Source organism: Cervus canadensis, chromosome 11 (genome assembly GCF_019320065.1).
Source record: "Cervus canadensis isolate Bull #8, Minnesota chromosome 11, ASM1932006v1, whole genome shotgun sequence".
In the NCBI taxonomy this organism is placed as follows: Eukaryota; Metazoa; Chordata; class Mammalia; order Artiodactyla; family Cervidae; genus Cervus; species Cervus canadensis.
Window position 1 is genome coordinate 42,065,161 of NC_057396.1, and position 26,022 is coordinate 42,091,182.

The following is a 26,022-nucleotide window of genomic DNA, read 5'->3' on the forward strand; positions in this document are numbered from 1 at the left end:
AAAATCTGTTATTTAACACCCCATTCATGCAAACCAGAACATTTATCTCATTCACAGAACCAGATAAATCTTTCTGGTTCAAACTCCTATTTTCCCAACACTTCCTCATTCTCTAACACCTGATCTACTACAATAGTTCCTAACTAGTTTTCCTATTTTCAGAGCTCTCAGTGCTATCCTTTATTGTAAATGTTGATAAACTTTTCCTATAAAGATCCAGATTATAAATATTTTATTTAGGCTTTGCAGGCCATACAGTCTCTGCTATAACCAATCAACTCCAGTCATAGTAGGAAAGCAGCTATAGACAAAATGTGGACAAATGGGATGTACCTGTGTTCCAATAAAAATTTATTTCCAAAAATATCTGACCTGTGGTCATGGTCTGCTGACCCCTGCTCTACAATGAAACCAACAGAATAGTTTTGTAAGGCAAATCAAATTGTTTTACTCCCCTACTCAATCTCTGAGCTCTCAGTTCAGCCTCCCCGGTATAGTAAAGTTCTCCTTGATACCATTCAGCTTCAGAAAAAGTTACTATGCTAAGTGAAATAAGTCAGACAGAGGAAGACAAATACTCTATGATATCACTTACATGTGAAATCTAAAAAATACAACAAACTACTGAATATAACAAAACAGAAACAGACTCACAAACTAGTGGTTACCAGTGGGAAGAGGGAATAGGGGAGGGGCAATAAAGGGGTAGAGAATTAATAGGTAAAAACTACTATATATAAAATAATCTACAATGATATATTATACAATAGAAGGAATATAGCCAATATTTTATAATGACTATAAATGGAGTATAATCTTATAAAATTGTGAATCACTATATTGGAAGGACTGATACTGAAGTTGAAGCTCCAATACTTTGGCCACCTGATGCAAAAAGTGAACTCACTGGAAAAGACCCTGATGCTGGGAAAGATTGAGGGCAGGAAGAGAAGGGAGTGAGAGAGAATGAGATGGTTGGATGGTATCATCAACTCAATGGACATAGTTTGAGCAAACTCAGGGAGACAGTAACTGTCAGGGGAGCCTGGCATGCTGCAGTCCACAGGGTTGCAAAGAGTCAGACACAACTTAGGGACTACACAATAACATATCATAAACCTCCAACTTACATAATATTGTACATCAACTATATACAAATAAAAAAATGTTTTAAGATAATTTTTCCTCATATGGGAAACTCATAGTTGACCTCATAGGGTCAACTATTATACCTCCAATTTCCTATATTCTCACCTTCATCTTCAAGCATATCAATCACATCCTGTATGAGGCTCACCACTTCTTTGCTATTCTTCGGATGTTGTAAATTCACCCAAGTCCTGACTTCTTCAGGGAGAATTGTCAGGAACTGCTCCAGCACCAATAACTCTAGAATCTGCTTCTTTGTATGAATTTCTGGTCTCAGCCACTGAAGACTGAGCTCCCAGAGTTGGCTCAGGGCTTCACGAGGCCCAGACACTTCCAAATACTGGAAATGCCTGAATTTCTGACGAGAGGCCTCACAGTCATCTGTCTCCACGACTGGGATGGTTTCCTGTTGCCAAGACGTATTTGCTGTCAGGACCTCACTTTGTTCATGAGCCAGGTTATGAGGTTTTGAGATAGTCATCAGCTTGCTCAAAGGATGCATCTTCCTCCACAGGACTCCCCCTGCAATTCAAATTTGTCTTACCAGAAGATTCCAATAATTCTCAGGCTGGGGCTAAGCACTTGTGTACAATGTATATATGCAGTAAGAAAAGTTCCAGGAGCTTCAGACACACAGCCAATATTCAGGTAACTGAGAAACTGAAAAAAAAGACACAATGAGATCTAGGTCAAAAAGTATATCCCCAGACTATGATAATTAAAAGCTTTCATTTGTTAGGATTTGCTATGAACCAGTCTGCAATGTGCAACAGGGCGATCTTAGGCTCAACCCAATATTCAAAACTTACAAGTCTACCACAAGTCATATTTGGCACAAGCTACTAAGAAGGCTACTAGACAGAAAACAAAGCTTGCTAGCAGAGGACTGAGGAACTAGAATTCTTCAGTGGGAGTTCTCACAGAGTATAGCTCAAGTGCAAGGCAATGTGGCCCATCTAGGTTGGGCAGAAAGCATCTTGATTGGAAGGTTCCTTCCACAGGACCAATGTCAACAACTCTACAAGTGAAGCTGTCAGAGCTCCCCAAAAGAGCATGCCTGATTATAAGAGTCACTGCAGTCAGAGAAGTTCAGATCCAACTTTCCATCTGGTTTACAGTTCTCCCAGTCCAGATGCAATTTACCATTCAGGAGTCATGTTTATTTTAAGCCACTAGGCCAGTGGTTCTCAGGTGCAATTCTGCCAACACAGAAAATCTGGCAATGCCTGCAGACAGTTCTGGTTGTCACAAGTGGGGCTGTTACAGGCATCTAGTGGCTACAGCAGGGAAGCTGCTAAACACCCTGCAGTGCACATTAATCCCCTTATAAAAAATAACTATCCAGCCCCAAATGTCAATAATTCTGAAGCTAAGAAACCCTGATATAGTCAATATATAGTGGCTAAGAGTACACACTTTGGAGTCATAGACATGAGGTTAAATCCAGACTGTACTAGTTACTACATGTATGAACTTGAGCAAATTATTTAGCCAAAGTCTGAGTTTTCTCAACTGTAAATGCATGTAACAAAATCTGTCTGATTGAATTATAGGGATTAAAAGAACACTCACCTCACTTCTCGGCAGATAGTAAGCTCTCAATAGATTATCATATATCATCATAGACAAAACAGATGTGTCTGCCTATAAGTATACCTTACAATCTGGCCAAAAGTTTATGCATAAAAGTATTTCCTGACCTCATTTACTGGCAATGCCCACCTGAATAGATCAATCAACAGTCAAGTAAGGATTAATAAACAAAGTAGGGGAAGGATATATGAAGGCCGTTGAAATGAGAGAGCGATAGAAGGAAAAACACACAACGCTAGAGAGGAGAAGAAAACATCTTAGAACACGACATTCCAGGAAAAAAAAGGAATTTGGAAATAAGCAGAATCCATAAGACTAAAGGCAAAAGAGAACATACTCCAGTTGATAGTTATTTTCCATGAAGGTAGAAATGAACAATTCTGATACTGATATACACTTGTGCTGGAACTGAATAATAAGTAAATGGCGTGCAGTTTCTGAGAGCCAGGTTTCTCAATGGTTGAGTGGGAGTTTACACATAACCAAGGGAAGGAGGCCAAATGATCCACGTGGTAACGAATTAGAGCTGGAGATATCAGTGTGAACTTATGTTTCACTTAATACAGGTAAAGAAGGTTACATACAGAAATATTTACAGATATATGAATATATAGGGGTTAGTATACACACATATATTTCCTTGCTCTGCCATCAGAGTAGGCATAGAAGGAACACCTAGCTCCCAGATCTTGGTTTCTAAAACCATTCTTCAATAAAAGGAACCAGGGTTCCATGGACAAATGGATGATTTGAGGACTGGGGTAGGAAATATATAAGATGAGCATGGCACATCTTAAAATGCCAGAAAGGAGAGAAATGCTCAGAAACAAAACAAAACACATTTACTGGGGCGTGTCAAAGGCACACAGAAGCTAAGTGAAAGAGCTCCCAATGGTCAAAGCTGGAGCAGCATGAACAACTGAATGAAGTAATACTGGATTATAACCCAAACTATAAAATAAATACCTTTAAGCCACACTGATATACATGACTAAATCAATCAATAAATGTGGAAGAATACACAAATCTCCCATGAGAAGAATTCCAAATATTTATATACTCAGCCCTTCAGGAGGTAGAGCATAACTCTCCATTGAGTGTGGGCTCTTTGTAGTGATTTCCTTCCAAATGAGTACACTATGGAGAGGAAGAAAAGTACATTTATAGTGGAGAAAGGGCTTCCCTGGTGGCTCAGACGGTAAAGAATCTGCCTGCAACGCAGGCGACCTGTGTTCAATCCCTGGGTCAGAAAAATCCCCTGGAAAAGGGAATCACTACCCACTCCACTCTCCATTCTTGCCTGGAGAATTCCATGGGCAGAGGAGCCTGGTGGGCTATAGTCTCCGGGGTTGCAAACAATCAGACATGACTGAGCAACTAACACACACCCACATACACACACACACACATACAGGAGAAACCTCACAAATGCTACTTCAACCAGGTGATGATGGAAGGGTAATATCAATAGTGGTAAGTCACATTGATAGTATGTTCCCTTGAGACAATGTGGTGGAAATAGCACTTTTCTCTCTGTGATGTTCCTTCTCTAAACCCATAACTCCAATCTAATCATGAGAAAAATAATCACAAATTCTAAAAACGGGCTTCCTTTAAAATACCTGACCTATACTCCTCAAAATTGTAAAGGTCATTAAAGGCAAGTTTGAGAAACTGTTATAGCCAAGGAGCTTAAGGATATAAAACAAATAAACAGAATATGGCATCCTGGCTGGGACCACGGATCGGAAAAAAGATATTAGGTAAAAACTAAAGAAAAATGAATAGAGTACGGGCTTCAGTTAGTGTATTAATATTATTTCATTAATTGAAATATAATTAATTAAATAGTATTTCATTATCTCATTAATTGAAATAGGTGTACCATACTAATTTGTCACTAATAGAGGAAATGGTTTGGGTATATGGAAACTGTACTTTTCTGTAAATGTAAAATTGTTTTAAAACACAATCTTTATTAAAAAAATTAAGAAGACACTTGCCTGATGTCTACAGATTCAAAAGGATGTATTGTAACCAAAGACAATTAAAAATCCTGTTGGTAAAACAGGAATGAGGTAAAAGTAAGTATCAAAGTAGATTAGCAGACTTAAAATCGTGGTTGGAAGCAGTAGAAAGCAGAAGTAACACTTCATTGAACCAATGATATGACAGAAAAGCCTAAAAATGTCTCCCAAAATATGGAGGAGAAGGGAGAAAAAAATTTTCTGGTAAAAAATAAAATCATAGGGAAAAAAATTACAAATCAAAGTGATCCATGCACATGGCAAGAGGAAAAACAATCAAATGGCACATGAGAACTTCTATGAAAAAAACCAACCATTTTCTACCTTACCTTAATTTCTATGTCCAGATTTACTCCACAGAAGTGTTTTTTTTTTTTTTTTTTAAAACTGATGAAAGCTTTTATGTTTTTTTCTTTGAGTTATGGGGGATTTCTTTCACTTGACTTTGAAGAATTTATTTTTATGAAGAAACAAAAAATGTTTCTACTAGTCACTTTAAATTTATAAAATTTAAATTCATAAATTTATAAACTTTAAATTTATTCCTTACTGATGGTTCTCTTCCGATAGCATTGTGCCTGTACAGTTAAAATATAATTTCAAATTTCTCTGAAGATTTTCCTGTTTCCTAAATTCCTTTTGATTCTGTGATCAAGGTTTTTAATCATCGTGGCTTTTAGACATCGAGTGTTCCCCAGTTTTCTGCTCATATTTAAGAATCAAGTGTTAGGTTGATTATTCTAGATTGTCATATGAATTTCTACTTCTTCTGTATCAGTAGACTGGTTTCCTAATGGGTATTTGCCCTGAATGGGAGACTTACCAAGAGTTATGTGAATATCTTGTCACCCTGCTTATTTAACTTAAATGCAGAGTATATCATGAGAAACTCTGGGCTGGATGAAGCACAAGCTGGAATCAAGATTGCCACAAGAAATATCAATAACCTCAGATATGCAGATGACATCACCCTTATGGCAGAAAGTGAAGAAGAACTAAAGAGCCTCTTGATGAAAGTGAAAGAGGAGAGTGAAAAAGTTGGCTTAAAACTCAACATTCAGAAACCTAAGATCATGGCATCTGGTCCCATCACTTCATGGCAAATACATGGGGAAACAATGACAGACTTTATTTTTGGGGGGGCTCCAAAATCACTGCAGATGGTGACTGCAGCCTTGAAATTAAAAGACGCTTGCTCCTTGGAAGAAAAGTTATGACCAACCTAGACAGCATATTAAAAAGCAGAGACATTACTTTGCCAACAAAGGTCTGTCTAGTCAAAGCTATGGTTTTTCTAAGAGTCGTGTATGGATGAAAGATTTGGACCATAAAGAAAGCTGAGTGCTGAAGAATTGATGCTTTTGAACTGTGGTGTTGGAGAAGACTCTTGAGAGTCCCTTGGACAGCAAGGAGATCCAACCAGTCAATCCTCAAGGAAATCAGTCCTGAATATTCATTGGAAGGACTGGTGTTGAAGCTGAATACTTTGGCCAATACTTTGGCCACCTGATGCAAAGAACTGACTCATTTGAAAAGACCCTGATGCTGGGAAAGATTGAAGGCAGGAGGAGAAGGGGATGACAGAGGATGAGATGGTTGGATAGCATCACTGACTCAATGGACATGAGTTTGAGTAAACTCTGGGAGTTGGTGATGGACAGCGAGGCCTGGCGTGCGGCAGTCCATGGGGTTACAAAGAGTCAGACACTACTGAGCAACTGAACTAAACTGAACTGACGTGAATATCAGTAAGACATACACATTGGCAAGCTTAGATTTAGGGTGAGAAGAGGAGCTGGCTGTCAAGCTATGGGCTCCCTACACAACAGAGTGAAAAGGTTTTACTATAAAAAAATGTCAACACCAAAGCTAAAAGTCTTCATTTTCCTCAGATGGTTTATTCAGTTTATTTAGGAAAGAACCTTTTGTGGGAGGAAGGTGCTGGAGCTAAACTGCTTCTCTATGCATGTGGAAAGAGGGCTGGGAGTTTGGGGAGATAACTGGAATAGATGTTTCACATGTAACCCTTCACTCAATCCCTATTTTCTATTTGACTTGGCCTGCCTGCTCCATTGAAGCAGCTTAAGAGTCACAGAGGCAGATGGGTTTCCACCTTCACTGTGGTCACCTCCTAGCGTATTCTAAGTGGTGGCCTTTGCTAAATTGTTTCTTTAAACCATATTTTCACTGTCTTGTAGAAATATTTGAAACCATTTATATACTCATTAAGATCCCCATTTAATGGGGACACAAGGCAAAGTGGATCAACTGAGGAAAGATTCTGAGATCCAACACAAACCTTCTCCAAACTTTAGGAATGTATGGGTTTATTAAAAAAAAAAAAAAAAAGAAGTTTCAAGTGCTAAAGAGGTATCACTCACTGAGTTTCAGCAGAAGAATGAACTATGGGCCCAGATACTTTAAGAATTAATAATATACAAGGAGAAAAAAGAAGAAAAAGTTCACAGATCACATGTTAAAAACAAAAACCAAGGGAGCATTAAAAAAAAAAAAAAGGTAGATTTAACAAACAAGAATATCCATTGTAATGATAAATGCACTGAGTAACAATTTAACTCAATTACATAAAAACTCAAGAGACATCCAAAAGAACTCCAAAGCTTAAAGGGATGATTAAAAAAAATAACAAGCAAATGTAAACAATAAAATAAGCAGGGATAAACTGAATTAAGATATACATTGAATTGAAAGCACAAATGAATGACATTAGACAAGGAGGAAACTTTTAAATGATTGAAGGCACAACTGATGACATTTTGACTACTACTCTCTGTATCAGATCACATAAGTGAAATATATTTAGAGCAAAACTTTCAGAAAACAAGAGATGTGATCAATAATAGCACAATATAAACAGGAGACTAAGACGACTTTTTTCAGTCCTTACCAAATAAAGTAAACTAAAATTAACAGCACAGTGGACATGAATATGCTTACTTTGATATACAAAACCAGATAGAATGTAATTTCTATTCAAGCACTCATGAGAATGCTTAAAAAAGCTGCTACTTATTAAGGTACCAAAACTCTTCAATAAACAAAAGGTAAACAAAAGTTGTACAAACTACATTTATTATCAGAATGAAAACTGGCTCTTAACACCATGTAGAAATAGAAAAAACAATCTCAACTATTTTGAAATTTAACTTTTGCTTCTAAAACACAACTCAAATTAAAAACACTTCAAACACTGCATTTCAAAATCTATATAGCACAGCTCAAGTTGTACTGTTAGGAAATAGTGAAGCTTTACATATATAATTAAACAAGAATGAGATGAACTACACATTCAATTCAAAGAGAGAAAAAGCATCAAAATACACTAGGGATTTATAGATTAAAAATTAATAAATTACTCAGTATAAATTATTATAGAGCTATGAGGCCAGGTTAGAGATGTTCAGGATGACATGCTGGCTCTTAAAGATTTCAAAGGAGGAACAGTCTGGATGATAAAAGGACCAAGGTACCGATGTGACTGCGAAGAGCTTAAGCGGTCTGTTTAAGGGAGGAGCAATGGACTCAAGCAATGGAGTCAAGAACTGTTGAAGTTTAAACTCTAAAGTACTAAACAGACACCTTTAAGGACGATGGTGTAGCTCAGGATGAGGAGTTAAGGGCCAAGCCAGGACCTCTGAAGGACGGGCTCAGTAAGGCGCTGCTGCTGCTAAGTCGCTTCAGTCGTGTCCGACTCTGTGCGATCCCATAGAGGGCAGCCCACAGGACTCTGCCGTCCCTGGGATTCTCCAGGCAAGAGTACTGGAGTGGGGTGCCATTTCCTTCTCCAATGCATGAAAGTGAAAAGTGAAAGTGAAGTCGTTCAGTCGTGTCCGACTCAGCGACCCCATGGACTGCAGCCTACCAGGCTCCTCCGTCCATGGGATTCTCCAGGCAAGAGTACTGGAGTGGGGTGCCATTGCCTTCTCCCAGTAAGGCGCAGGTGACAGGAATTTGGAGAGTTAGATTAAATAGCCAGCTGACACCAGTTCAAATGAGTTTACAGCATCAAGGAACTGGAACAGACGCTAATTACGGGGAATAGGTAGTATCTGTGAGAAGGGTTGTTTTTAATCGAATTCGTCATAGGCGAGCAATACCCCGAGGTAAGGAGAAACTTTCACCTTCAGGTAAGGAGACTCTTTCACCTCCGAGATTAGCTTGTAAAAAGGAGCATAAAGCAGTGTCTCAATAAGCATCTGAATAAAGAGAATGCTTACAAAAGCCACTACTTTATTAAGGTACCAAAAACTTCTTCAATAAACAAAAAGTAAACAAAAGTTGTACAAACCACGTTTATTACCAGAATGAAGACTAGATCTTAACACCAAGTAGAAATAGAAAAAACAGTCTCAACTACTTTGAAATTTAACTTTTGCTTCTAAAACACAACTCAAATTAAAAACACTTCAAACACTGCACAGAATCTACATAGCCCAGCTCCAGTTCTACTGTTAGGCAATGGCGAAGCCTTACATATATAAACAAACAGGAATGAGACGAATTACACAGTCAACTCAAAGTGAGAAAAATCAACAAAAAATACGGATTTATAGATTAGAAATTAATAAATTACTCATTATATTTACTACTAAATATAAAATTACTAAGTTACTTTTAGCGCGTGTCCAGGAATGACTGAGAAAGCAAGGCAAGTTGGAATGAATTTTTCCCCATTTTCTTTTCCAGTTAATCGATCCAATCACACTTGATCTGGAATCCACGAGTCACTCCAAAATCAAGCTGGGCAAGATATATTTACCAGGGTAAGCGCCTGGAGACCGCCCGCATCGCAGAATTGAAGGGGAGACAGGGGATCTGGACGTGGAACCTAGCCTTGCGGTTTCCCACCCATGCCCTGCTTACTTCTCCTCTCCCATGCGCTGACTTCCTTCCACAGCCCAGGCCTCCACCCTTGTCAGGTCGCGCCCTCCTCCAGCGCCTCCAGCAGAAACTGCAGAGCGCAGAGCTGGAATCCCGGCAACTGCAAACAAGCCGAGGAGGCCCGTGCGCTCCGCGTGGATGCCCTCTAGCCGGTACTTAAGGGATTATAGACTTTTTTTCTATTAAATGGAGTTAAATTTGTCTTAAACACAATAAATGCCAAGAGAACTTCCTGTCTGCAAGTTCACATTTCAAACAGTTTCATACTGTTCCTAAAGTAAGTTACATTGGCGCAAATTTACAGAGTAAATATGCCATGTGTTTTACTCTGGAATGTATTGCCACAGAAATGTCAAATGAGAAAGAAATAAGTGCATAACAAGCAAGCAGAGGAATTTGATAGGTGTGATGATAGGTTTAATCTCTTTCTATATTGCTTTCTTTCCACTGCACTTTTCAACAGCCCTTTCAATAGCTGGTTTTTGTCTTAGTGGAGATGTGAATAGATGCAGAGAGGAATCCCAAACATGGAACTGATTGTTCCTCACTTAATAAATTTAGTTATACGTCAAAATGTCTACAGAATGCAGTTCTGACGCCCATAGCCTTGTGGAAGGTTCGACCAAGGGCATTCTTCACCTCACTATTTCTCAAGCTGTAGATGATAGGGTTCAGCATGGGAGTCACAACAGTGTAGCACAGTGATAGCACTTTTTTGCTCTCAGGAGAATTATTGGACTTAGGCCGAAAGTAGGTGAGGCTTAAAGATACATAGAAGAGGGAGACAACAAGAAGGTGGGATGAGCAGGTAGAGAAGGCTTTATGCTTCCCCTTAGCTGATGGAATCGTCAGGATGGCAGCAGCAATGCGAGTGTAGGAACATAGGATCAGCAAACAGGGTATCATGACAACCAGAATGGTTCCAATGATGGCATAGACCTCAAAGAGTGCTGTGTCTGCACAGACCAGCCTCAGCACAGGCGGGCTGTCACAGAAGAAGTGGTTCACCTTGTTGATGCCACAGAATGGAAAGCTGAAGAGCCACGTGGTCTGCACAGTAGCCATGGGAATGCCTGGAAACCAGGAGACAGCTGCCAGTTTGGCACGTGTCCTTGGATTCATGATGACTGGGTAGTGCAAGGGACTGCAGATGGCTACATAGCGGTCATAGGCCATGGTGGCCAGGAGGAAGCATTCAGAAACCCCAAAGAAGAAGAAGAAATACATCTGAGTGGCACAGCCAAGAAAGGAGATGGTTTTGTCCTGGGCAACCAGGGTCCCCAGCATCTTGGGCACAATGACCAGGTTGAAGCTAATCTCTAAGAAGGACCAGTTCCTGAGGAAGAAGTACATGGGGCTGTGCAGCATGGGGTCAGCCAAGGTAACCAGAATGATGAGGCTGTTTCCCAGTAGAGTGACCAGGTAGATGACCAGAAATGTCAGGAAGACTAATGACTGTATTTCAGTAGGTAAGGAAGAGAAACTCATGAGGATAAACTCACTTACTCTTGTCCAGTTTCCTTCAGGCATTGATAAAACACCCTAGCTGTGATCATGGAGAGAGATTCTTTATTGGAAGAGTCAGACTCTGGATTTGTTTTCAGACTCTTTCTTAGTGTCTCGAAAGAAGCACAGTCAGGATCTCAGTTGTAACAGAAAGTGCCTTGTGTTACCTAAGAATCAACACAAGGAGAAAAGAATGGAGTCTGAGATCTGAAATGGGCAATGTCTTATCCTTCCCCACTCTCATTCTTTATGATCCATTTTCTACTCTGTTACCATATTTACTAAAACAACTTGGGTCATATCTATATACATTCATTTTCTGCTGCACATTTAATACCTTTGTAGTGGGGTTAAGTGAGATGGGTCCTGAGGCAATGGAGTGGAGTCAGATGGAAAAACAGTAGAAATTTTCCATTTGTGCCTATTATATATCCCCACTTCTTTAAAGATTCATGGTGTTTATATTCTCCATCTACAGCCAAAGTAGGATTTACCTTTATGTATGCATTTAAGGACTGCAAACCTTGAGAGTATTTGAGAAGGTATAGAGTAGAAAAAGTCAATTGTTTTATCATGTTTTGTTTTGACGTGACTCAAAGTAGTAGAAAATGTGGCAATGAGATGCAAAGGAAGGATATCTACAGACTGTGGTAGTTTTTTTTTTTTTTTTGGTCATACATTGATATGAATCAGCCATAGATTTACACGTATTCCCCATCCCGATCCCCCCTCCCACCTCCCTCTCCACCCGATTCCTCTGGGTCTTCCCAGTGCACCAGGCCCGAGCACTTGTCTCATGCATCCCACCTGGGCTGGTGATCTGTTTCACCATAAATAGTATACATGCTGTTCTTTTGAAATATCCCACCCTCACATTCTCCCACAGAGTTCAAAAGTCTGTTCTGTATTTCTGTGTCTCTTTTTCCGTTTTGCATATAGGGTTATCGTTACCATCTTTCTAAATTCCATATATATGTGTTAGTATGTTGTAATGTTCTTTATCTTTCTGGCTTACTTCACTCTGTATAAGGGGCTCCAGTTTCATCCATCTCATTAGGACTGATTCAAATGAATTCTTTTTAACGGCTGAGTCAGACTGTGGTAGTTTTAACGCACTTTCTCTCCCCTTTCAATATAAGAACTGTAGAGTACTTCTAGTCATATAATGCTTATTCCTTCTTGCCTAATCAGATTATGAGGTAACAACCTTAGGATCTTTCTCCTCATCCCAGGAAAGCTATAATTGACAACTGATTGTCAGAATTCAGAATATCCACTGGCTTTCAACATTTAAGATATGAGAGGAGTATTGTAGCACACCTAAGTAGATAAACAGTGTGTTCCAGGAGAGTCCAGCTACGTCTCTTTCAAGAGTGGACAAATTGGAAAAAAGAAGCAGATCCTCAGAAAAATTCTGTGAAAAATATGAGGAAGATTAGAGGGAATGTTCAAAAAATAATATTCATAAATAATTAACCTGGACCATATTAAACAAGAGAATCTTAAACCATATGAAAAAATTCAGTATCTATTCCACTTCTATTGAGGTACTGGTGATATGAAGCTTTCTTCCTCCATGAAGCTTAGAATCTAATGGAGGATATATTTAAATAATCAATTATATTAAAATCACAGTGAAGGTCTTGATACAGTAAATATACAGTATCTTGGTGGGGGTAATGTATAAGGAGAAGGGATACCTAGTCAAGTCTCTGATGGTTTTCTAAGAATTAAGGATGAAAATGTAGTTGGTTGAAGGTGTGCAGAACACCTAGGGTGCACTTCATTGTGACAATATTATAAAAATAAAGAATTAGGAAAAAGTAAAAATCACTGAGCTAACTTTTTTAACTGAAAGCATTCCTTAATACACATAGACACAGGTGTGTATTAAGACACATAAATGGAAATATACCAATATGCCTTGATCTTTGTCATTTATTTTTAGAAAAATCTTAGAACAGGGAAACTATCTTTTAAGCAATCAGACAGGTAATAAGTAAAAACAAAAAAGCAAGACCACATATCACATTCAAAAGACCTTTCAGGCTCCTGTCAGTCCCTCCAGAACTTCCAGAAAAACCTTCTTCTTCCAATCATTCACTGATTGTCCTAGGAAGAGGAACCCACTCTTCTAGGCTTTCTGCACCCACAGAATTGATCTAAGGAAATAGTGTACTTGATGTGATCTATCTTGTTCCACTGAAGCAAGTCTTTCCTGAGTTAATTAGAGGACAGTCAAGACTTCAGGAGATATATGTTCTGTCAAAGCTACAGTGGCTAGAAGTTTTCTGACCCAGAAAGATTTACAGGACAGAATTGGAGAAAAGAAAAACAAAACCCTGGGTGATCTGAATCTGCTTGTTGTCTTAGATGTCACTTATGACAAAGAAAGGGGCAACTGTGGCTCAGGAAGGGGAAAAACTGATAAGATTGTTCCAGTGTGGACAGAGGAATGGAATTAGGTGTTCCACCAAACCTTGCCTAGCTGAGCACCTGAACCTTGAGATGGGCCTGGGTTGATCTGGCCCTTGATGAGATCCTTACCTGTGCCCAGAAGGGAGATCTGCCTTGTTCAGCCCTACCTCATACCTATGCTTCATGCAGGGCCCCGAGTGTTTGACAAACTCTGACTCTGCTGTAAGAAGAACCAGAAAAAATACCAGGGAGTCTTACTCACTTTCCTGGACGAGTCATTAACGACTGGACCTGAAGCCAGACCACTGCAGCCTTCTCTGTGTCAGGTGTGGGTGAGCAGACTAGATGAGCTGGCCCTGCACCCAGTCATGACAGGAGATCTGCTCCCAGCTGTGCCTCTTTGGTCCTCAGGGCCACATGAAGGGCTGGCACCTGTATTTTCCCCCAGGTGTTTCTGGGCTCAACTTTGCTCCTCTTCTTGCCCTTCCTCAAGAGTACCTGACCTTTCTTGACTTCACTGTCCTTTGGGACCCTAAGGAATGTCAGATGCCAACAGCATGAAGTTCAAGAAAGGAAAACCATACTCGAGGAGTGTGATATTGTGTAGAGAAAAGCACAAACATTTTGGATTCTGAGTGACCTAAGTTTAATTCCCTGATGGCTCAGACAGTAAAGCATCTGCCCGCAATGCAGGAGACCCGGGTTCGATCCCTGGGTCGGGAAGATCCCCTGGAGAAGGAAATGGCAACCCACTCCAGTACTCTTGCCTAGAAAATTCCATGGATGGAGGAGCCTGGTGGGCTACAGTCCATGGGGTCGCAAAGAGTGGGACACGACTGAGGGACTTCACTTCACTTAAGTTTAATCCCAGCACTGGAGACAGAGACATAAAGAACAAACTTTTGGACTCAGTGGGAGAAGGAGAGGGTAGGATGATTTGAGAGCCTTTCTCTGTCTCCTTTGCTGCCCTGCATGTGTATGCCTATAGCTGATTCATATTTAATGTATGGCAAAAACCATCACGATATTTAATTATCCTTTGATTAAAGTAAATGAAAAAAAAAATTCCAGCACTGGAACTCTCTGGTTGCTGATGCCTAGAAATTTTATTAAACGCTTTGAGTTTCCATTTCCATATTGCTTAGACAAATATGCTTATTTTACAGGATTGATATGAGCAGGATGGGATATATTAACAAGGATGTTAGTATATTCTATTATAGCATATATGGGGCTTCCCTGGTGGCTCAGATGGTAAAGAATCTGCCTGCAATGCAGGGGACCTGGGTTCGACCCTGGCTTGGGAAGATCACGCAGAGACGGGAATGGCTACACACTCCAATATCCTTGCTTGGAGAATTCCAAAGAGAGAGGAGCCTGGTGAGTTACAGTCCATGGGTTCACAAAGAGTCAGACACAACTGAGAGACTAACATACACGCACAGAATATATATTACTGTATCATGAATATCATAATAACCTTCCCAATAATCAGTAATTGTTCATTAATAAACATTGAATGGTTACTATATGCCAGGCATTGTTATAGACCCTCAAAGAGAGAAATAAACAAAACAAAGTCCCTGTGCTCATAAAGCTTACATTTGATTGAGGGAAGCTAGGCATTGAACAAATAAACAATTAAGCTTTTAAGACTAAGTAGTTGCTATGCACAAACTTCACTGGTTCCTGGCTTTGGCTCAGAAGCCTCTTCATATCTATTTTTATAGATTAATCAGGCAATCAAACCTCACTGGAAAAGATAGTGGGTCCTATGTGACTTTTAAAATTTGGCCATAGAGATCTGTAACCTATAATATTCAAGCATCCTGTCCATGTTTGTGTTGAACACTGGGGCTTGTGAAAAGAGCTTATGAATGTTTGGAATGAATGAATCTGAACTCCTAGCAAAGGGATTGAACAATAATATTGGACAAAAAAAAAAAACTGAAGAAGAAAGGAAATGGAGGCCAGATGGAGCCTTTAGGAGCAAATCTGGAAAGAGAAAAAGGGGGCAGAGGAAAGCTAAAATATCTTTGAGGCCAAGCTGTGTGTCATGGGACCTGAACTAGTCTTACTGCAGGAAGAAGGTAGACTGCAGTGATTTCTTTGAACTATTGCCACACTGCTGCCTTCTGTTACAATCATAGAGAAGATTACCTGTATAATGAAATTCATATTGCTCTGCATTCTATTTAAACTGCATTTATATAATTATTGTGGCTTCCAAGGTGGCTCAGTGGTAAAGAATCCACCTGTCAAGCAGGAGACAAAGGTTTGACCTCTGATCCGGGAAGGTCCCATGGAAAAGGAAATAGCAATCCACTTTAGTGTTCTTCCCTGGGAAATTCCATGAACAGAGGAGCCTGAAGGGATACAGTCCATGGGGTTGCAAAGAATGAGACACCACTTAGTGACTAAATAACATACACAAAATCCAGGATGGAAGAAAAAGAAAACTGCTGAAAAGACTCAAACAGGCTTCCTCTCTTATAGGATCTTTTTATTTTATTTTTTGCTAATCGTAGGCAGGTCATTGTTATAAGCCCTTGCCCAGAGGTTGATCAAGTGAATTGAGGCTACTGGCTTTTGAAAAGCCTAGAGAGCAGTACGGGAGAAGGAAATGGCAACCCACTCCAGTATTCCTGCCTAGAGAACCCTGTGGACAGAGGAGCCTGCTGGGCTGCTGTCCCTGGGGCCGCACAGAGTTGGACACGACTGAAGCGACTCAGCAGCAGCAGCAGCAGAGAGCAGTACAAGACAGAGCTGGTGCTTCAGGCTTTAAGAGTCACAGAGTTTCAAACACAGGAAAGTTAAACTGTTTCTTATTATAGCACAATTTTTAATAGTAAAGTAATATAAAAATTATCTTAATTCTATCAATAGGCAATTGATTAGAAATTGTAGATTTCCATTGAATCCTGTTAATGCAAGTTCGTGTGCCTGATGCACACGAGGCCAAACAAACTGAAACGTTGGCGTTTGGGGCAGAGAAAGGGTTATTGCAAGGCCATGCAAGGAGATGGGAGGTTTATGCCCTAAAAAGCCCTGAACTCCCTGAAAGGTTTCGGCAAAGTACTTTTAAAAGCCAGGTAAGGGAGGGGTGTTTCAGTGTCTGTGATCAACTTGTGCACAATGCTCTGAATGGCTGATGGTAAGGTAACAGGGTAGTGTCACAGGGGTTAGCATTATTGGTCCTCAGGCTCCAGGAGGAGTCAAGTAGTTAATATCTTCCATTTGTTGAAGAGGGGGAAGTTTATTCACATCTGCAAAACAACTCAGGAAATGTTGGTCAAATACTATTATCTAGTTACTCCAGGGAGGAGCTAAAGCAGGAAATATGGGGGAAGGCCTGTCCCTGGTAAAGCCCAATGGGGTCCTGTCTCCCTTACAACACTATGTAACTGTGAATATATTAATGTGGAGTACACTTCAAGATAAAATTTTATTTGAAAAAAAGCAAGATGAAAGAAACTGTATACACAGTATACAATTAAACATATTTTATAGAGCTAAATATTATGCACATACATATAAATGTGTAGACAGTAAATTTTTTGAAAGATACACAAAGAACTGATAATACTCACTTCCTTTGGGTCAGGAAAGTGGGGAAGAAGAGAGGTCAACCCTGAGAGGGAGATATTTTGATAGTATATTCTTTTGTTCTTAATTTTAACATGCAAATTTATTACATTTTTAATAAAAATAAGATACTTGAACCAAAATTATACTTTCATTCTGGTTCCTCCCCTATTAATTTCTAACCTTATAACCTAGAGAAAGATCTTAAAATTACTCCATGTCCCAATACCTGTTGTGAAAAGGAAAAGGGATTAAGTATAGAAAATATGCCAAGTCATATAAAGCAGGTTTCATCAAGACACCATTTGAGTTGAGACTTGAAGGTTTCCATCAGGGAGAGGAAGGGACTTTCCACTTGAGTGTATGATGACAGCATCACTTTCTTTACTTCTACCATCGCTGTTTCTGCAACTATACTTAGTATTTGTCAGATTGACTTCTTTATTTTCCACTAATTAATTAAAATTTCCTTCATTAGGATCTTTGCATAGGTTAATTCATTTGTTTCTAATGTTTTTCCTATTAATTTTCACCTGGTTAACTCCTACTCAATTTTCTGAAATGACTTTCTGATTTTTTGTCGTTACTTTCTAAGAAAAGAGTTTCCTGCCTCCCTTGTGTTAAAAGTCTCACTTAACCTTCTTCAGAGAATTTTATGATTTTACTTAATAGCTATGGTAGCACTGTATAATTATATATTTATTTATAAATTCTATAAATCAGTTCTTGGCCGTGAGTGTAAAGGATGATTGGAAAGAAAGAATGAAGCCATGAGCACAGTGAGGAGGCCTATACAGTACTATTTCAGCAACAAAAGCCTGGCTAGGCCATTGACAGAGGCAATGTCAATGAGAATTGAAACAAAAGACGTGGAAGAGTTTTGCCAAGGGAGAATTAGCAGGATTTCGAGACTGGTTGAACAGTCCCATTTGGCACTTACCAACGTGTAGAATTATTGCCCAGTGAAGCACTATGCATAGAAGATCTTAGAGGGCAGCACCTTGTTCATTTATTTGTTGTATCTTCAGGACCCCATGTGTAAATATTCACTGATTAAGTGAAAGGGTATGACAACAAAAAGGGGAATCAGAAAGAGGAATAAATAACCAGCTTTGGCAATGGGAATGTGAACTAACAGAGATGAATAAAAAGTGTCTCCAAGGAAGAATTTTCAGGAGTTGAAGACTTGTTGTATACTCCTATAATAGCAATTATCAAGTTGTGGCATTGTATTAATAGCGTAGTAAAGTACATTGAATGATGTTTTAATTCTACTTCTCTGATCCATTTACTGGATAAGCACCAACTGAACAGCAGTGCATTTGTTCACCATTGTACTCTGAGAACTCGGTGTATGTTTTCCTGATGGAATGTAAAAATAAATCAATGAAAAATTAAAACGAAGGGTAAATAATAAGAAAAAATTGTCTAGATATAATGACTGGAAAATGAGCTTGTGTTTTATTCTAAGTAACCTTGAGCTCAGGATTTCATCATGTAGGCATATCACACAGGGGATGGAGTTGTCTTATGAACTGTGCATAACCCTTAGCTAACCAGTTCAGCGTGCCTTTAACGAGCTCTGATCTTTGCTCCATGTTCTGATGGTTTGGACATTTATGTTGAGTAGGGTGGTTGGGTGCTCAAGTGCACCTCTTTCTTTTTATATGGATCATAGTTGCATCATTCATGTTTGATTGTTGGTATTCGTATGTTTCATTATGGGTTTCATTATGGGTAATGCAAGTTGGTTTAAACAACTTGCTGTATGTACACTGGAGCACAGCGGATGGTTACCACTTTTGGGTGAGTTGTTTTTATCAGTGTATGCAAATAAACCCTCACAAGCTATTAAAACTGCTTACTAGTAAAGGGATTGCCATGTTCACATGCTTTACTGGGCATTTTGGATAACCATTCTGGTGGGTTTGAGTGGTTAAAACTGGAGGAGATCTTTTGAAGAAAGCATATTTAAAGAACATTTTGGGGAGGAAATTAGTGGAAACTTCTCTGCTGTGTTTATTCGTACTATTATCAGGGAAAAGGAAGCATCTTCATAAAATTTATTTCACAGATTATATTTTGAGAGCATTCTGCTAGATAGATACTTAGTTATATAAGCAGAAATGTCTTGGAGACACCTGGAAAACATGAAAAACATTTGGCTGAGAGGTCACTGCTAGAGGTAATGATTTGGAACTTAATCACTCAACATTTATGAGTGTTACCGAGTGTCAGGCAAAGGAATATAAACATGAGAGGTTGTTCATATACTCATCTATTAGATGTGCATGTAAAATACAATTAATTATATTTTCTTAAATGCTTTAGCAGCAACACATGCCCAAGATATGTGTGACAAAGGCTAGTGAACTTAGCTTTGTCTATGGGAATCAGAGAGGGTTTCTAGAAGGAAAACATTAGCATTGTATTCCAGAGAATAAAACTAGAGCTGGATCTTGAAAGAGAAGTTGAAATTAACTTAGTGTAGGGAGGAAGCTCTGAGATGGAGGAATTTTAGACAGAAAAATTGTGTAAAGACACAAAGGCTTAATCATAAATTCTGCCATTTATTGAGCATTTATTCTGTGCCAGTTAGCTTTTTCACTCAGAAAATAAAAGTAATTTTATAAGTGCTTTTAATTCTCTCAGAGAAATCGTTCATCACAGAATAGATCAGACAATTTCCATTTAAGTTGATTTCAACATTGTTTTTTGTTGTGTTCTATTTTATTTGCTCATTATCCCTTTCCTAGGAACTATTTTAATCTCTGTGTTAAACATTATTTTTTAAAATTTACTTATTTTATATAACTCTTTTCAAGTTCTACTTTTATATTTTAGAGAAGTCACATGCAATATTTTTAAACTACTTGATATTTTGGATTCATACCGAGACTAAAACTTTTGGTCTGATACTTAAATAGTTGTGACAATGGAACAAGTTACTTGCTTTTTCTGAAACAAGTATCCTATTTTAAAAATTGTGATGAAACCAGAGAGGAATAACTGATACTGTATTTTAAAATGTGTGACTCATATTTGCCTATCAATAAATGTTAGTTACTTAATTCACACTGCTTCTTGGGAGGAGATAGCATTTATTAGATTTCTCATGTCACAATTATAGCAAACATCCTTGAGAATTCTATACAACCCATCCTCCACTTTGAATTGAAAGAGATACTATAGAAAGATCAAACAGTTCCAGGAATGGGAGTAATTGGGTCATGTAATTTTAATTCTATTGTATATCAAAATACATTAAATCTGGTTATGCATATGTTATTTATTATATTGTATCCCATTTACAGATTATTAAATATAAGGATAGATATTTAAACCTGTTCAGTAGCAGGCACAGGATTTGAATACAGGTTTTTCAGATTCTAAATTGTTGAAGAGAATTAAAAAAGACTATGCTAGAAAAGCTAGAAATGCATGATATAAGGAGAAAAAAATAGACCAGTGTGACAACTGCTGAACATGCACTCAGCTGTTGGAGTATGGAAAGATGGAGACTGGAAAGATCAGCTTGAGCTGGTTACACACAGGCTTGCATGACAGGCTAAGAACACACTTTCATTCTGGAGATGAGGGTGAGTTGTAAGGATTTAGGACATCATTGATGGGCCATTACGTGTGTATTTAGAAAGAACTCCGGACACGGTGAGGAGGATGAATGAGCGTGGAGCCTGTATAGGAGTCTCTATCGTGTGACTGGCTTCCCAGGTGGCACTAGTGGTAAAGAACCCACTTTAGTCGTAAAGTCCCAGCGCAGGAGATGCAAGAGACGTGGGTTCGATCCTGGGTTAGGAAGATTCCCTGGAGGAGAGAATGGCAACCCATTGCAATATTCTTGCCTGAAAAATCTCGTGGACAGAGGAGCCTGGTGGGATACAGCCCATAGTGTCACACAGAGTCGGACACGACTGAAGCACCTTGGCGCACATGCTTAGTGTGACCAAAGGCTGGGAGACCAGTTAGGAGGCCAGTTATTGCTCGTAACAATTCTCATGGGAGATACAAGCCAGCACTCAGGTTTCATTGTCACAGGAGCGATTTGTTGAAAACTTGACAATGGTGGAAACTCTAAGAGACAGTACACAAGAAAAATAGAGGAGGACCAACTACTGAACTCCCACGACAAGTATAGTTTAAATGAACTTGGTAAATAGCACAAAGAATCTGCACTTAGACATGTAGGGGGACAGCAAAGGAATCCATGATTATGTAAGGCAAGATGCTAAAAAGTCTCAGGAGCAAAATTCCTTTTATGCAAGCATCAAAGAAAACCTGAGGAGCATTTGATTTTCTCAAGAGTCTCTCGAGACCAAGAGCTGGTCCAAGTCTGGGATTACTAGATTCTGTTGGAACTCCTCCCACCCTCTGTCCAGACCTTAGTTTGCAGAATCATAGTCTGACCAAGGTTGGTTAGGACTCCTTTCATTCCTTCAGTTCCTCTATAGGTCTGCTCTGGAAATGCAATACTTGCTGACAGAGCCAACTGAATCCTTCTGACTTGGAGAGCTTCTACGGAACAAGAGTATAGCTTTCCTGTTTTTACACCTGTGGAAAATTAAAAGAAACTGCTTCTGTCACATAGCTCCTCAAGTAAAAGTTTCATCTATCTATTGTGCATTAGTCAGACAGAGTCATGGGTACTGATGTTCAGAATTTTATTTACTCTTGCTGGGATCTGGGAGAAAAAATGAAAGCAGTGGGAATTGGGAGGAAGTAGATATTAGGAGGGCTGCTCCAAGGAGACCCTGCAATGGCTGACCTCACTGTCCCTGGGGCCATCATGGAGCCAGGGCCTGTCCTGCGGGAGGCTGCTCAGTTTCCTCATCCCACGATCCCACTCCCTGTGTTCTACCCCTGTGTTTAGAGGGACTTAGCCTAGCCTCTCAGCTGAAATGGCCTTCCCTGGAAAGGCTGGTCCAGGAAACAGGATGGTAATGAATCCCTTTGGGCCTGTTTCCTGGTCCTGTATCCCTGCACTCTTCTCTCACTAAATGAGCTTGGAGGCCCTGGGTTTCTATGTCACCTGAGGGACGCACTGATGGCCCATTTCCAAATTACTGATTGAAATGAACAGGAAGAAAAGACCCTTTCGTGGTCAATCAGTCCTCGGCCCCAGATGTAAGGTGGGTTTTGAGGCATCTGTGGGACGTTGCTTCCCACCTCCATCCCCCTGGCCTCACTTATCATCTTCTTAGCCTGGACTATTTAACTCAACATGACTGTGCTCTGTGGGGTCTCTGATTACCAAGTCTTCCCTCCATGACCTTTGGCATCTGTTTTGTCCTGTACATACATATGTGTGTTTGGTGTTATATTGTGTGCCACAAGTGACATTTGAAGAGAAAGTGTGCAACTTCGTAAGCATTGATCAGGGACAATAAAAAAAAAGTTATCCAGACAGTACTGAATATGGAGAATATCAGTGTTAATGAAAGTCTTTTAAATTCTCTCAAAGAAACAAGACAGATATCCCACTGATAAAGACAGAAGATAGTGGAGTTTTCACTGAAGTTATAGGACAAGACAGAAATACCTTCAAAAGTGCTGAGGGAACATAACTGTCCCCACCAAGAGTGTTATGCATAGATAAAGCATCAGTAGAGAGTGACAAAAAATTACAAACAAAACTATAAGGCTTTACCACCAAAGTTGCCCCAATATAATAATTTCATTAAGAAGGAAGGTGATGCCTAGGGATCTATATGTATTACAGGGAGCAATGATGAACACAGTAATTGGCTCAACAAATGATCTGGCAAGTTTAATTGACAGAATAAATACAATTGTATTTCAAAACTATAACACTAAACTCTTGACAAAAAACAATATGGCAGGGGACTTTTTCTATTGGTACTTAAAGAAGGTTGTAGAAGCAGGATATTAAAAGCTTCATATCCTTTTATTTACAATTATCTTTTCCTATTTTTTTTTCAGTTTTACTAAGGTACAGTTTTCATACAGTTAAATTCACCTTTTGTAGTATATAGTGCTGCAAGTTTTCATAAATGTATATTTGTTGTTCAGTCATTAAGTTGTGTCTGACTCTTTTGGGACCCCATGGACTGCAGCTTGCCAGGTTTCTCTGTCCAGGGGACTTCCCAAGCAAGAATACCGGAGTGGGTTGCCATTTCCTTCTCCAGGGGCTTTTCCTGACCCAGGGATCAACCCACATCTCCTGCCCTGGCAGATTCTTTACCACTGCGCTACCAAGGAAGCCCATATATAGTATACAGCCACCACCAAAATCAAGATATAGAAGTTGTATCAACCTCCCAAATTCTCTGGTGTTCTTTGGTAATTATATCCTGCCCTCCACCAGTACCCCTCCAACTCTATGATCTGTTTACATTGCTACTATTTTTCTTTTTTGCCTTTGCAGCATGTCATATGAATGGTATCAGACACTTTGAGTATAGCTCCTTTCACTTAGCATAATATATTTGAGATTCATCCAAATTCTGCTGATTATTAGAAGCCTGTTTGCACTTATTGCTAAGTAGTGTTCATTTGTATGGATGTATCATAGCTTGCTTATCTATTCATCAAAGATTTGTGTGTTCTTTCTGATTTTTGTTGTTTGTGTAAAAAGGCATTGCAAACATTCAGGTGCAGATTTTTAAGTGAACATAAACTGTTAATCACTTGGGTAAATATCTTTCAGTGAACTTGCTCAATTTTTTGGTAAATGTATTTTTAAGGACTTATCTTCCATAGTGACTGAACCATTTTCATTTCCAATTTTATTTTCATTTTGCATTCTATTAAATTGCAAAATATAGGCTCTTTAAGTTGTTATTCAAAATGAGGGAATTATTGCCTCAACCCTTAAACCTCACATCTTTCCAATAAGCATTTTAGAAAATAAAAAAGGAGTTTTGGGAAATGAGCAGAATTTTTTATGCCTGTAAGAAGGAGTGCAATTCCAGAGAGAAAATCATGTAGGAACACACACATCGAGTATAAGACTAAAAACATTAATGACAATGGAATTCTGCACAGTTAGTGGTGTTGGAAGTTCCTACAAATTGTTCAAAATTTTTCTGAGACATGTAGATTATAAATATTTGTTGTATCTTCTATGGAATATAGTTTTCAATCTCTAAAGCCTTTTTATGGTCATTGGTTATCATGGGTAATTAAAGTTCACTTTTACGATTTTATAAAATATACAAACTATATTTTCTTTGTCAGACGATGAATCCCAAACCTGTCTTTGTTGACAAGCACAACTGCAGTGCTCTGGGTATGGAGTGGAAGGGAACCTGATTACAGTGCACGTGTCCTGAATAGTAGGAAAGGACCTGAAGCTATACATACAGTTAGGTCCTAAACCCGTAGTTTCTGGTAAGATGATCTGCTCTGAGCAATGGAGTAGTAACTGGAGGGAAGAGTATGACTTCAAAGAAGAGTTCCTTAAGATGGGGCTTACTGGAGCAAGTGTGTAAACTGTAGCAATATTTCTGTAAAGAGATGCTGTGGAGCAGAAGCAGGTAATTCCAATACCTATTTCTTTGAGTAGTAAGAGAACTTGGTTCAAGAGCACTTGGTGTAGTGTTTGGTCTCTCAAGGGCACTTTTTACATTTTAACAATGAAAAATAACTCAGCCATTTAAAAACGAGTGAAATTCTGCCATTTGTATCAATATGGATTGTCCTGGAGAATATGATGGGCTCTTCCAAAGATAAAAACACTACGTGCAGCTATGCTAGTCAAGCTGGTAGTGGAAGATGACGAAGTTCTATGTAACTACTCCCCCTTCCCCTGCGATGTATGATGCAAGTCATAAGCAGAGAGTCAAGGTGTGAAATGGTATTTTTAGGGAATAACAAACAAATTCTATTGGGTGAGGCAATGGGATACTACATTCCTGGGAGTTAAGAATAAATACTGCAAAAAAATAGCATTTCCAAATCAATGTATGAGTGAAATACAATCACAACAATATACCAGTGGGGTTGTTTGGACAGTTAGCAGATGATTCAAAAATTCATCAGGAATAATAAACCAATGATAAAACCTAAGAAAAGTTTTGAGGAAAAATGGAAACAGACTCTTTATTGACCAGTGGAACTAGAGAACAGGAGCAGAAACATTCTCTACTGCTAGAGTTACAGGACAGCATGTAGTCAAGCAACTATAAATACAGCAACAGTAATAATAAACACATACTATGGAAAGGTGATTAAGAACACCAGTAAGAAAACCAGCTATTTGGGGAGAGGAGCTAAGATGGCGGAGGAATAGGATGGGGAGACCACTTTCTCCCCTACAAATTAATCGAAAGAACATTTGAACGCTGAGCAAACTTCACAAAACAACTTCTGACTGCTAGCAGAAGACATCAGGCACCCAGAAAAGCAGCCCATCATCTTCAAAAGGAGGTAGGACAAAATATAAAAGATAAAAAGAGAGAGAGACAAAAGAGCTAGGGACGGAGACCCATCCCGGGAAGGGAGTTGTAATAGAGGAAGTTTCCAAACACCAGGAAACCGTCTCACTGGCGGGTCTGGGGGAAGTTTCCGAATCTCGGAGGGCACCCTACCTGGGAGGAAAAATAAATAAAACCCACATATTACATGCCTAAAAGCAACTCCCATTAGAAAAGTATACACCAGACGCCCGCATCCACCACCAGCAAGTGGGGCCGGAATGGAGAGGAGTGGGCGGCATTGCTTAGGGTAAGGATCGGGCCTGAATGCCCTGAGGGCATTCGGAGGGAGCTAACAGTGAGATAGCAACTTACACTGTGGGACAGCAAGAGAGAGAGAGAAAATTAACCAGCCCGAACACACTGCACCTCTTCACAGAACAAAGAAC

The 26,022-nt window shown here is 39.2% G+C and overlaps 3 protein-coding genes across 5 annotated transcripts in view; all 3 read right to left on the reverse strand.

Moving 5' to 3' along the window:
- ZNF215 (zinc finger protein 215) overlaps window positions 1-26,022 on the reverse strand; it is a 54,772-nt gene that overhangs the window by 12,195 nt on the left and 16,555 nt on the right. Inside the window, exons 1-2 of one of the 3 annotated variants that reach the window (XM_043482519.1) lie at window positions 9,654-9,720; window positions 1,255-1,809 (exon numbers count right to left, since the gene is read on the reverse strand). In XM_043482519.1, coding sequence (XP_043338454.1) covers window positions 1,255-1,651 — 397 coding nt within the window. In that variant the 5' untranslated portion in view covers window positions 1,652-1,809; window positions 9,654-9,720. Of the gene's footprint in view, window positions 1-1,254; window positions 1,810-9,402; window positions 9,494-9,653; window positions 9,721-26,022 lie in introns of those variants that run through there. The other 2 variants (XM_043482520.1, XM_043482518.1) reach the window with 2 other exon arrangements.
- Window positions 10,171-24,510, reverse strand: LOC122450271 (olfactory receptor 10A2-like). The gene is made up of 2 exons (XM_043482521.1): window positions 24,506-24,510; window positions 10,171-11,191 (listed from the first exon to the last, which is right to left on the reverse strand). Exon 2 carries the CDS (start codon window positions 11,157-11,159, stop codon window positions 10,233-10,235), a length of 927 nt encoding a protein of 308 aa, XP_043338456.1. The 5' UTR covers window positions 11,160-11,191; window positions 24,506-24,510; the 3' UTR covers window positions 10,171-10,232.
- The window catches only part of LOC122450272 (zinc finger protein 215-like), a 31,423-nt gene continuing 16,600 nt past the window's right edge, over window positions 11,200-26,022 (reverse strand). The window contains exon 3 of the mRNA XM_043482522.1: window positions 11,200-11,344. Coding sequence (XP_043338457.1) covers window positions 11,307-11,344 — 38 coding nt within the window. The 3' untranslated portion in view covers window positions 11,200-11,306. The remainder of the gene's footprint in view (window positions 11,345-26,022) is intronic.